The following is a 12,535-nucleotide window of genomic DNA, read 5'->3' as shown; positions in this document are numbered from 1 at the left end:
CTCCAGAGCAAAACTTTGGAAGCAACACCAATCATGTCTTTGCTGTAAGGGGAAATCTGTGCGAGTCTGTATGTGGGCCTGCTGTTTTAATTGTTGTTGATTCTTGCATTTAGAATGTTGGTATGGAAGTGTATGGGAGTACATAGGCGCTCTATTTGCAGGGGAAGGCACTGGAAGAGGTTTTGGGCATTTTAGTTGCAAAATATTTTGTAGATGAGCTTTTGAACGACTCATCTATGTCAGGGGTAGGTAAAGCTCATAGGAATTAACAGCAGTTTTATAGTTCTTTAAAGGGGAATTCATCATTTCTGCATAATTAAAGATGTAAACAAAGTCATTCAGCATGATTTGATATGAAGTCTTGTGAGTCTGAAGCATATAATGCCTCTAAAATTGAGCTCCCAGAGTTTTTACATGGAATGGTTGTGAATACGCCGCCTGACGTCTGGTTTACGATTTTACGAGTTTTACGAGTTTTTTTGGCCTAAAACACATTCAGAAAGTACATGGAAGGCAGGACAGTGCCCAAAGAAAACATATTTTTCCAAAAGTAACACTATTTTACCATTAACATTATTACAAAATGATATACGATGAATGATGATGTAGATTCACTGTCTTTTTGGATTAATAAAATGGCTATATTTGTGTTGCAGACATCGTGACCCTTGGTTCCCATTACCACCACTGTAGCTCAGATTCTCTACAATGAGCTTTTATGTGTCAAACCTCTCTGAATGACTTAACATCTCACGATTGATTTACGCAGAAATTCTGAAACAATTCCACTTATCCTCTTTTCCCAGCAGCACTGGATTTACATTGGCCAGCTTTGGTACATATGATGATTGTCTTTGGCGAATGTGACGCAAAAGGGTCCGGATCCTTCTCTCTTAGATCCGCCTGATAATGCAGTCCTGCTGAAGTGGAGAGATTTGACGAAGGCGCCTCAGCCTGCCTTAGATAAAGTTTCGCGTGAATGGCACTGTGGTCCAGCTCACAGATCCCAGTGCATTGTGGGAGTTGTAGTTTGCTCAGAGGGTCAAAAGGCTCATTCAGGTCTCTTTATCGAAACCCTCCAACAAAGCTCCCCAGCACTGCCTTCATTGGTCTGTCATTAGCGTTCATTCTCCTCTCTCGCTCTCACGCCTCTGTGGATTTCTCGGCCGTGAGCTGCTCCCGGTCTGAAACATCGTCGTCTTTGGGAGGCCGTGCTCGATCGAAGAACCCGCACTGAGGGAGAGAAGGAATGAATGATAAACCATATGAAGATGAGAGAGGGATTAGATCTCGGTGTGTAGCTCATTTTTTCTCTCAAACACTCTTAAACACTTCCACAGATGTGCTCCTGCGGTAACAGTAAGCTCAGTGTTTGTAGAGATTCTTCCTTTTTGATTGACAGCCTTAACTCCCAACATGATTACTGAATGATTCACATCAAAAGCGTACAGGTTATTGAAGGCTGTAAAGCTGGATTTAGTTTTGATTTAATGAAAGTAATTCATGACTAAACTTACTAAATCACAGGAACTGGATCCTAACACGTGGCCACAACTTAAGGTGCAGGAACGAGATAATTAGGCAGTAAAACTGAGTTATTAAGGCATGGGATTGACATGGCCATGGCTTATTTTGTTCCCACGCCTCTCATTTCCACATCTTAGTGTTGTGGCCACAAATTAATTATCTCATTCCCATGCCCTAGTACAATTATATTGTTCCCTATCTTACTACATTGTGGCCACAAGTTAATAAATGTGTTCCCCAAGCTTTACTAAGTTGTTTCCACTATTTGATTATCTCATTCCCATGCCTTAGTACATTGTGACTATAACAGGTCCCTGTCTTACTACATTGTGGCCATAAGTTAATTATCTTGTTCCCCATGCTTTACTAAATTGTGGCTACTATTTAGTTATCTCATTCTCATGCAATACTAAGACATGGCAATGACTTATCTTGTTCCAATGCTTTATTAAGTTGTGGCCACTATTTAATTATCTCATTCTCATGCAATACTAAGCCATGGCCATGACTTACCTTGTTCCCATGCTTTACTAAATCATGGGCAATGACTTAATTTTCATGACTTAATCATCTTGTTTCCACACCTTACCAAGTCATGGCCATGACCTAATTAACATGTTCCCCTGCTTTACTAAGCTACAACAAAGACATAATCATCATAATTATCTCATTCTCCTGCTTTACTAAGCTACAGCAAAGACATAATCATAATTATCTCATTCCCCTGCTTTACTAAGCTACAACAAAGACGTAATCATCATAATTATCTCATTCTCCTGCTTTACTAAGCTACAACAAAGACAATCATCATAATTATCTCATTCTCCTGCTTTACTAAGCTACAGCAGACATAATCGTCAAAATTATCTCATTTTCTTGCTTTACTAAGCTACAGCAAAGACATAATCATCACAATTATCTCATTCCCCTGCTTTACTAGGCCACAGCAAAGACATAATGATCAAAATGATCTCATTCTCTTGCTTTACTAAGCTATAGCAAAGACACAATCATCATAATTATCTCATTCCCCTGCTTTATCATGGATACAACTTAATTATCTCATTCTTGAGATAATTATTATGACAGATGTTCACCTGTTAAATGGTAGTTGTAAATTTTATACAAGAACATAAAGCTATTTTGAAACTATGCTATTTAGTGCATCTGTTTAAGCTTTAGCAGCTTGTAAACTTGAACACAGGGGATGTTTATGTTCAAAATAGCCTACGATTGAATTTAGGTTCAGCTGGCACAAGATCTTCAAATGCAGTTTCCAGTACTGGAGTTTACAGTCACTTTAGGTGGCCACATGTTACATCAACACTCCAGTTAACTACCAGCGATTACAAGATCCAGGACCAGAAACTGAACTCAGCATCAGGATTTGGAAGACCTTTGTAATAAATCATGAAGTTGGTTACTCAAAGTGTTAAGAACTTAAATTTAGGGATGACTCCCATTTCAACAGTGATGTACTCTACTTCACATGGGCTCAATACCATCTGACTGCAATACTACTGCCTACCAAAAGAGGGAGCCACATAATAAAAAAAGATTCTTATAGTACATTTTAACACTCGCTTGCTTGGACATCGACTATGTCTCCTAGCCTGTGTGCAGTAAGACTAATTTATAAAATAATAACATTATTACACACATATACTAATTAAGTGACATCATTAAAAGTGACAGTCAGCCATGACATTCTGACCACCTCCTTGTTTCTACGCTCATTGTCCATTTTATCAGCTCCACTTACTATATAGGTGCACTTTGTAGTTCTACAGTTACAGACTGTAGTCCATCTGTTTCTCTGCATACTTTGTTAGCCCCCTTTTACCCTGTTCTTCAGTGGTCAGGACCCCCCTAGGACCACCACAGAGCAGGCACTATTTGGGTGGTGGATCATTCTCAGCACTGCAGTGACACTGATGTGGTGATGGTGTGTTAGTATGTGTTGCGCTGGTCTGAGTGGATCAGACACTATTAGACACATCAACATTGTTGGTCCACCATGTTTGTCTTAGTCATCCTCTAGTCCTTCATCAGTGGTCACAGGACGCTGCCCACAGGACGCTGTTGGCTGGATATTTTTGGTTGGTGGACTATTCTCAGTCCAGCAGTGACACGGAGGTGTTTAAAAACTCCAGCAGCACTGCTGTGTCTGATCCACTCAGACCAGCACAACACACACTGACACACCACCACCACATCAGTGTAACTGCAGTGCTGAGAATGATCCACCACCCAAATAGTACCTGCTCTGTGGGGGTCCTGACCACTGAAGAACAGGGTAAAAGGGGGCTAACAAAGTATCAGAGAATCAGATGGACTACAGTCTGTAACTGTAGAACTACAAAGTGCTCCTATATAGTAAGTGGAGCTGATAAAATGGACAATGAGCGTAGAAACAAGGAGGTGGTCATAATGTTATGGCTGACCTGTGCAAAGTGTATGTATATGTGTGTGTTTTAACCAATTAAGGTAGACCCCCTCCATAAGGACCCAATCATGAGCCTGAGAACTATACTGTAGACAAAACACTGATAAAATCAACATGACTCATTTATTCTCAACATGCAATATGAGTCTCTCTCTCTCTCTCTCTCGCTCTCGTTCTACCTCTCGACCCCCTCCTGATCTCATTTACTAGTTTAACATCTGAGTCACACTCCGGCCCCTCGCCACACTGTACTCTACTTCTTCTCGCTCTTTCTTCCTTTATTTCTTATTCGTCCCATTCCCATCTGTCTCTCCCTCACTTTGTCTATCTCTCGAAGGCATCTCTTTCTCTCTACCCCTTTGGAGCGCCTTTGTTTTGCTTTTTCGCTGAAGAGAAAGCACATTTCACACTTCACATTGCACGGACACAGAGTCTGGACAGCATGCATTTGGTCCTAAGCACAGGTTTCTTTAACCCCTGTGTGGTGTTCAGGTCTGTGGGACCCATTTTCAGTGTTTACCGAAAGAAAAAATGATGTGATTTATTATTATTTCAACCTCAGATTCTTGGTCTTTGTTCATTTTCTGTGAAGAACATATAAAATAACCCATTTTCAGTGTCTTCACTCTGTTCACCCCCCACACATTTATATTACACATGTGGTGTTGGGTGAATCCATGGGGAATAAAAGTGTGGAGGTGCTGTGTCCTTCACTCTGTTCTCCTCCTACATGGCCTGCTGTTAGTGTGTGTGTGTCTCTGTGTGTGTGTGTGTGTCTCTGTGTGTGTGTGTGTATGTGTTTGTATGTGTGTGTGTGTGTGTGTGTGTGTGTGTGAGGGTGGACAACATGGACAGGCTGCTGACTGGCTACAGCTGCTAAAGGAGAACCCTACGCTGGACATTTGTGATATTTTAAACATCTGGTATTTTTACATAAACTGTTATGGCTGTATTGATTATAAAAAACAATAATGTAGTGGGTCCACCAGACCGCTGAGTAACATCAACACCACACAAGGGCTCAAGCAGTAACTCTCTTATTCTGTTTTGACGAGAACTGTAACCTGCTCCGCATGTACACTGCAGAAATGGTATCTTGTCAAGTAAAATTATCTTAAATATAGTCAATAAATCTAATATTTCTATTATTGAGATTGTTGTAAGTTTATTTTAAGATTATTTAGACATTTTTACCTGTTTTAAATCATTTTATTAAGTAAAATCATCTCACTATACTGGCAGATAATTTTGCTTGTGTTAAGAAATGTGCAGTAAGATAATTTTACAGGTAACAGGTAAAAAATTTCGAGCAATAAACCAGATAATCTTATAATAAGTGCACAACAACAAGTGCTCAAAATAGGAAATATTAGATATATTGACTAGATTTAAGATCATTTCACTTGACAAGAGGCCATTTTTGCAGTGTGATAGACAACAGATGGTTATCTTCTCTTTTATATGATGTTAGAATGTACACAGAGGATCATTTCTAATTCAGTCTTTGTTAAATCCATTTAAACATTTTTGGCTATTCAATGTGCCGGACCATGCTGACGGAAATCCCCCATGATGCACTCACACAACCAGAGTCTTTGAATTGAGCGCTCCATGATCTTTTGTTTTTTGGCACTGCATGTTTATATGATTTCATGAGCACATCGTGCTCTTCTTCTTCTTCTGCCAGCAATTGTTCTATCCTCGCCACCTGAAATAGGTAAATGTCTCAGCTTCTAAGTAGCCAGGACTGGTGCTGTTTTTGTGTTTTTTAACTGCTGTAAGGTTACATCCAAGATAGCTAGTCTAGTTTGCACAGCTGGATATACATTTGCATGCAAATGTTTGGGCGTCCCTGGTCAAATGACACGTTTTGTTGAAGTGAAAATGAGTTACTACGTCCTTCACAGAGTTATTGTTTGTTCGATAAATTTAACATATTAGAAAAAAACTGGCCTGTGCAAAAGTTATGGCACACTTTACATTTGATTACTATTTTTTTTTCCAATATCTTAAACATACCAATTAAATAGACATTAAAATTAAAATTAAGACTAAAATTAGCATAAAAATATTAATGTGTATCCTCTGTAGAGAACTTATTTTTACTTAGAAAATCAATAAAACATGTAGACCCAGTGGTGTTCAAACATTTGCATACAACTGTAACTGTCACCAGTGAAGTAGTCTCAGCCTCACTGAATCTACTGTATGTTAAGCTGCCTATTGGGATTGCATTAGTTTCAGTATTATCAGCTATCTTTATGCACTTCCATACAGAAAGTTTTATCTGTCCCTGGGAAAAAAAATCTCTAAAACAACAGTGATTTATTTTTTGCAAGTCAGTTAAACGGCCCCTTCCTGTCAAAGTAGGAGGCTCTTTGCCACAGCAAAGGATGGAATGCACCAGACTCTCTGATGATAGGTGGAGGTCTGACTTGCGAGACTTTTACTGGTGCAGCTAAATCAAACATATCCTCATACAGAATGTCTAATTCATGTGGATTATTTTAATAAGCGTAATAGCCAGCTTGCGTAAACATGGTGTTTGCTTTTTTACAACACATTACAGTTACATTTAATCTCATTTAATCTGATATTAATGCTAAGAACATCTACAAAAAAGGCTACCCACCTAATAAATGCCAGTGTAACCCATGTATGAGTGCATATTTTTGTGTGTGAGGTCATCCTACCTTCCACATAGCAAGGGTTAGTATAGCCAGCACCAGCAGTCCCAGTAGAATAGCCAGAATAATCACCCACAGGGGAATGGCAAAGGACACATCAGGAATTGCCCACACCACAAAGGTACCGATCTAAGCAAGGCAAGACAAGATCATTTATTCAGCACATTTCATACACAAAGGTAATCCAGCAAGGGCTTTACAGGATAAAAACATCCTAAAAAGAATTCGTAAAAAGATGGAAATAAAAAACATACATCGTATATATCGCTGCTGTTGGAAGAAAACCTCGTATCTCCAAAATCGTAACTTTACAGGAGAAGGAAAAAACCTACTTTACTTTTAATGTAAGTCAACGGAACCAGATTTTTTACCAAGTCATTTTGGGACATTTTTTTTGGTCTATTCCTCATGAAATTTACACATAATATAAACACCAACAGGCGTTTTCAAATTATGTCAAAAACTGAGATAGAAGATTTTCTTCCGACAGCAGCGACATACATATATACACATATAATACATATACATCTGAAAATGCTCTCAAAGATGGCCACATTTGGGACATACACTGACCAGCCACTTCATTAAGCTTTTAAACACCTCAGTGTCACTGCTGGACTAAGAATAGTCCACCAACCAAAAATATCCAGCCAACAGCGTCCTGTGGGCAGCGTCCTGTGACCACTGATGAAGGACTAGAGGATGACCAACACAAACTGTGCAGCAGCAGATGAACTACCGTCTCTGACTTTACATCTACAAGGTGGACTGACAAGGTAGGAGTGTCTAATAGAGTGGACAGTGAGTGGACACAGTGTTTAAAAACTCCAGCAGCACTGCTGTGTCTGATCCACTCGTACCAGCACAACACACACTAACACACCAAAACCACGTCGGTGTTACTGCAGTGCAGGGAATGATCCACCACCCAAATAGTACTTGCTCTGTGAGGGTCAATGGGGGTCCTGACCACTGAAGAACAGGGCAACAAAGTATGAGAGAAACAGATGGACTACAGTCTGTAACTGTAGAACTACAAAGTGCACCTATATAGTAAGTACAGATGATAAAATGGACAATGATTGCATAAACAAGGAGGCGGATTTAATGAACTGGCCAGTCAGTATATTTGAGATCTTCTGGCAGCTTGTTTCTAATTCTAGGAACTAGTAGATGACCATAGTCATCTGACATGCCAGTTGGATTTAGCCATTAGATGATTTATAGACGGGTTAAAATACCTAGAAATCAGCTCTTTAACTAACTGGCAGCCTGTGCAGAGATTTTAATGATGCAGTAATAAGCTCTTTGTCTTTATAAGCTTTTTTATTGTGTGAATTTTTTTAACACCCTGGTCAAATCACATTTTTAAAATTTTTTAAATGAAAATAAGTACACGTCCTCTGTCGAGAATAACATTAAATATGGCATTTTCTGCAAGTCTTAGGGCAAAATTTCAATTTTTTTGCTGAGTTTAATATATTGAGAAAAAGCATCACATATCAGACTTACCATAACTTTTGCACAGGCCGTGTTTTTGTTTCATTTTTTCCAATATATTCAATTCAGCAAATAAACAGGAATTGTGTATTAAAATGCACAATGTGTTCTCTGTAGCATATTTTTACTTTCATTTTCAAAAATCAACTGTGGTCTGTGTGAAAAGTATGAAACACTTTGCTGCTGTAGGAACAAAACCTTGTATCTCCATTTTTGTTGTTTTTCAGTTTTAGACATAATGTGAAAATGCCTTTTGCCCTTTACATTAGCTATAAATTCATAATTTCATTTCATGATATAAAATCATGATTAATGGACTAAAAGAAATGACCCAAAATGACTTGGAAAAAAATCTGGTTCCATTGACTTACATTAAAAGTAAAGTAGGTTTTTTCCTTCTCCTGCAAAGTTACCATTTTGGAGATATGAGCTTTTGCTTCGACAACAGTGACTTGATATTTTATGTTTGTTTTTTTCCAATATTTTACACTCAGCAAAAAAACAGAAATTGTGCACTAAAATTGTCATATTCAAGATTGTTCCCTGTAGAGGATCTTGTAGAGAAGTTATAAATATGTTATATTAATATAAGTACATAAATATAAGTTAATAACAAGATAAGCATCTACAGTGGAGCATCTAAAGAAAGTGTTACCATACCAGTCCCACTCTTTTTGTAATGAGCAGAAACATACTGTACGTGTCCAGTAGAAAAATCCATGTGTATGATAAGTGTGTGCTTATTAAAGGTAATTCTGATTCTGATTGAATACATATGCTTGTAAAATAGAGCTAAGCAGTGTTTCATTGTTTTAAACCTTATGGTCTGGGACTCTGGATGAAAAGAAAAGAGGTGGGAATTTATGACCCCATAATCCACTTCACCTTCCTATCCAAAGCCAAGCAGGCCTGACCCTCAGAAGTGTTTATTCAACACCACCCCCCATTCCTACTTTTCCCTCTCTCACGGTTCTTTTCCCTCCATTTGCCGATTTCCGGCCCCTCCTCTCAATATCCCACACCCACACACACTGATTACTGCTCACCGAATTACTCTGCTGGGGAAGTGTGTGCGGCTTGATGCGATACGGCATGCCCGTTACTTGGAAGGACACGGTTGAGTTCAGAAGGTAGTGGTCATTCCGCCTCTGCAAGATACAAATGTTAGATTAACTGAAATATAATACACACAGAAACACCAACATGTCAGTATTGCTTATTTCAGATTTCAGCTTGTTTAATTAACAAATAAGCATTTATGAGCCAAATGAGCATTTATTAAAAATGGATCATAATTTAATGCCAAAATGGACAATTCACCATCTGAAAAACATTGTGTCCTGTAATTCACTCATCTTATTTTTCATTAAATTGAATGTTAAACAGTCAGTCATAACTCTAAACCAGTCACTACAGAGCTTTGACAGCAAAAGGCCTATCGTACCTGACCATATTAACCTAAACTCTTGGTGTACATTTTTATCACTACATATGCATGTATTTTCCCACAATCACATACAACTGCATCTGTTCTGCCCTTCCTTGAGGGTGGTGACCCTTCCTTAGTAATTATCGTTTTATTTCCTAATTGTCAGCCATTGCAAATGAGATGAACTTGATCTGGTGTACCACCAGTGTATATACTGGGCCCCCTTCTTTTTTGGTATTTATGTAAGTGAACTACATTATGGTACAAAACTCAGCAGATTCTCAGCGGATTCAAACTGCATTTTGAGACATTGTTTGCTTCAGTTAAAATAGATTCCAAATATGAACAATCATGTGTAGTTAATTTACACATTTTTCTTTTGGATAATTACAAACCAATGCAAGTATGAATAGCCATCACTGATGCAAATTTAACTGAAATATTAAACTGTAAATGTACTTAATAATATTATTTTAGCGTGATAATATCGTACATGAATCTGTTGGCAAGCTGAGGCTAAAGTAAAAAGCAAATGAACAACTAAAGACTAAACAAATACAGATTAGTCGCACACTATATGGAGTAAAAAGTCAGTTTATGCTGGTAATAGGCAGATGGAGTTTTTGACTGAACTCTGCTGGGATGTAATGGCTCCAGCATGGATAGCCAGAAGAAACGGCCAAAAGAGCAACAAAACAAAGACTTAAAGACTTCCTTTAAAATGTGACCTTTCTTCAACGTCATCAGACACAGAGGTCTGCTTTTTGCTGGGCTCTCAAGTGGAGATAAGATTAAAGGGGTTTGGTGTGACAAGGTTAAGCCTCATTAAGCCATGAGTCAGCAGGGTAAGGTGAACAGTTAAGTACAAGACTTTTCTGCATGTTCTTGGTATGAGTCAATGGCTAACATCACCTTCTTCTCCATCACAGTGACTTTGTTCGAGTCAAACACTTCATTATGTGTTCAATGACAGCCATGAACTGTGGGGATGTTGCTTTCATACATTTTTTTTTTTTACAAACTTACAAACTAAAATAAACAGAGCTATTGGCATAGCACTTCCTTTGCAGCCAGATGTTGAGGTAAACCCCAGAGATGAACTCCAGATTTATATATTTTCCACGCAATCTCAGATGACTGTAGAAGGTGAACCCTAGAGATGCACTGCAGATTTATATATTTTCCCAACGATCCAAGAAGGCTGTAGTTATCCTGCTTGAACTTTGGAGTGGCGATCTATCTTTACTAACAACAAACTTCCAGTTCTCAGCTTGTAGAAAGATTTCTCAGTTTAAGGCATGTATTTGTTATTAGGTGTACCACCAGGATCTGTACTGGGCCCCATTTATTTTCAGTATCTCAACAAATTACATGATTTCCATAGCTGAATAACTCAACAATACCTCAACATAGGAAATTATAACAGTGTTTAAGGTAAGAGAAGAGAAGGGAAGAGCAGTGATAAGAGAAAAGAAATGAAAACAAATGAACAAGCATAAAAAACAAAATAAACCCACAAGCATTGTTGGGAAATTCCACAAATGTTTCAAAAAATTCTGCATAATTCAGTCGTTAAGATATAAACTTGTCAGTTATTCAGTGTGGTTGAATGTGAGAAGTTTAATTGATTAGCAGAATCAGAATTGTTTGCATGGTAGTGACAGGAAGCAGAAGTCGTGACACTTACAACACAAATAAAAACATTATATTTGCTATTCAAAACCACTAGTGAACCCACACGTCTTCTGAGTTTTTATATGTAGTGTTGATTATGGTGAAATAGTTGTACATCTGAAAAAAAAAATTGTTTTCTTCGGGGATTATTTTGCCTTGCATGTACCCCTTTGTTTTTCTAACTAGCTCACAAGATATCAACTCCTACAAGATGTAATTTTTACTTCTACTTCAATGTTTTTGCAGTTATTTTAATGAAATATGGTGACTTTATGAGCAAAGACAATATATTTAAATAACTTTCTTAGATTTCACCAAGACAAATTCCATGTACATGCGACTGTACTTGGATGAATGGACTTAAGCCATAAAAAACTTGTGTCATATTTAGTGTCTCACTGCATGAGAGAGAAATACGGGAGGCTGTGTTACCTGTAAAAAGGTGTGAGCCCAGAGCCTTGACCGCACTTTGACCACCGCACTCTGTCCTTGATCCAAACGACCCACAATGCATTTCAGCATCAGGCAATGGATATTGGAGCAATTCTACACACAAAAAATGAGAGAGAGAGAGAGAGACATCAAAACATGAGCACACCATAATAACGTCCTACACACATAAGAGGCAGAGACCACTCTTCATTATTTAATATGACAGTGAGTGTAAGACTGAGTATATAGTCTATAGTCACCCTGACTGCATTTTCAATCAAAATGGTTAAAAAGTTATCGATTTTTCATGAGATACTTCTGAGGAGTTTAGCAAATTATTAAAAGATACAGAGAATATGAGACTCCTAGCAACTGTGCAAGACCTGGTAGACACCAAAACTGTCAGATAAACAGCACTTAAAGCTTCATCTTTGAGAGAGAGGAGAAAATCAAGCTGCTTCAGATCTGAAAACATCCACAGGTGTTTCTGTCCATCCTTCACTGTGAGAAGACAACACTGAGTGCGTTTACATGCACTCAATAATCTGATCATTGGATTTCTGCAGTTATTCGATTATTCAAACGGTCATGTAAACACCATACTCCGATCTAGAAATCCGATTAATAAATCCAGAAAAGAGGCTGGATTTTAGCTCAGTAATCAGATTTCTCAGGGCATGTAGACTCTCACTCTGATTTCTTTCGGGTTTCTCAGTCTGCGCATGGGTGAGAACAGATGGCCGTACCGGAAAAAGGCGAGCAGCATTATTGCGAAACGCAGCAAAACAGTTTTGGGGGCGGCACTGAAACCAAACACGAAATGAATGATTTAAATATTCT

The 12,535-nt window shown here is 38.3% G+C and overlaps 1 protein-coding gene across 1 annotated transcript in view; it reads right to left on the bottom strand.

The window, feature by feature from the left end:
* Window positions 1–596: 596 nt before the first annotated feature.
* itga8 (integrin, alpha 8) overlaps window positions 597–12,535 on the bottom strand; it is a 154,880-nt gene continuing 142,941 nt past the window's right edge. Inside the window, exons 28-31 of the mRNA XM_036558569.1 lie at window positions 11,696–11,809; window positions 9,207–9,308; window positions 6,667–6,789; window positions 597–1,233 (exon numbers count right to left, since the gene is read on the bottom strand). Of these exons, the coding sequence (XP_036414462.1) occupies window positions 1,144–1,233; window positions 6,667–6,789; window positions 9,207–9,308; window positions 11,696–11,809 (429 nt within the window). The 3' untranslated portion in view covers window positions 597–1,143. The remainder of the gene's footprint in view (window positions 1,234–6,666; window positions 6,790–9,206; window positions 9,309–11,695; window positions 11,810–12,535) is intronic.

The sequence above is a fragment of the Colossoma macropomum genome, unplaced genomic scaffold, assembly GCF_904425465.1.
Source record: "Colossoma macropomum unplaced genomic scaffold, Colossoma_macropomum, whole genome shotgun sequence".
In the NCBI taxonomy this organism is placed as follows: domain Eukaryota; kingdom Metazoa; phylum Chordata; class Actinopteri; order Characiformes; family Serrasalmidae; genus Colossoma; species Colossoma macropomum.
The sequence above is the reverse complement of the archived record's forward strand: the minus strand, read 5'-3'. Positions and strand labels throughout refer to the sequence as shown.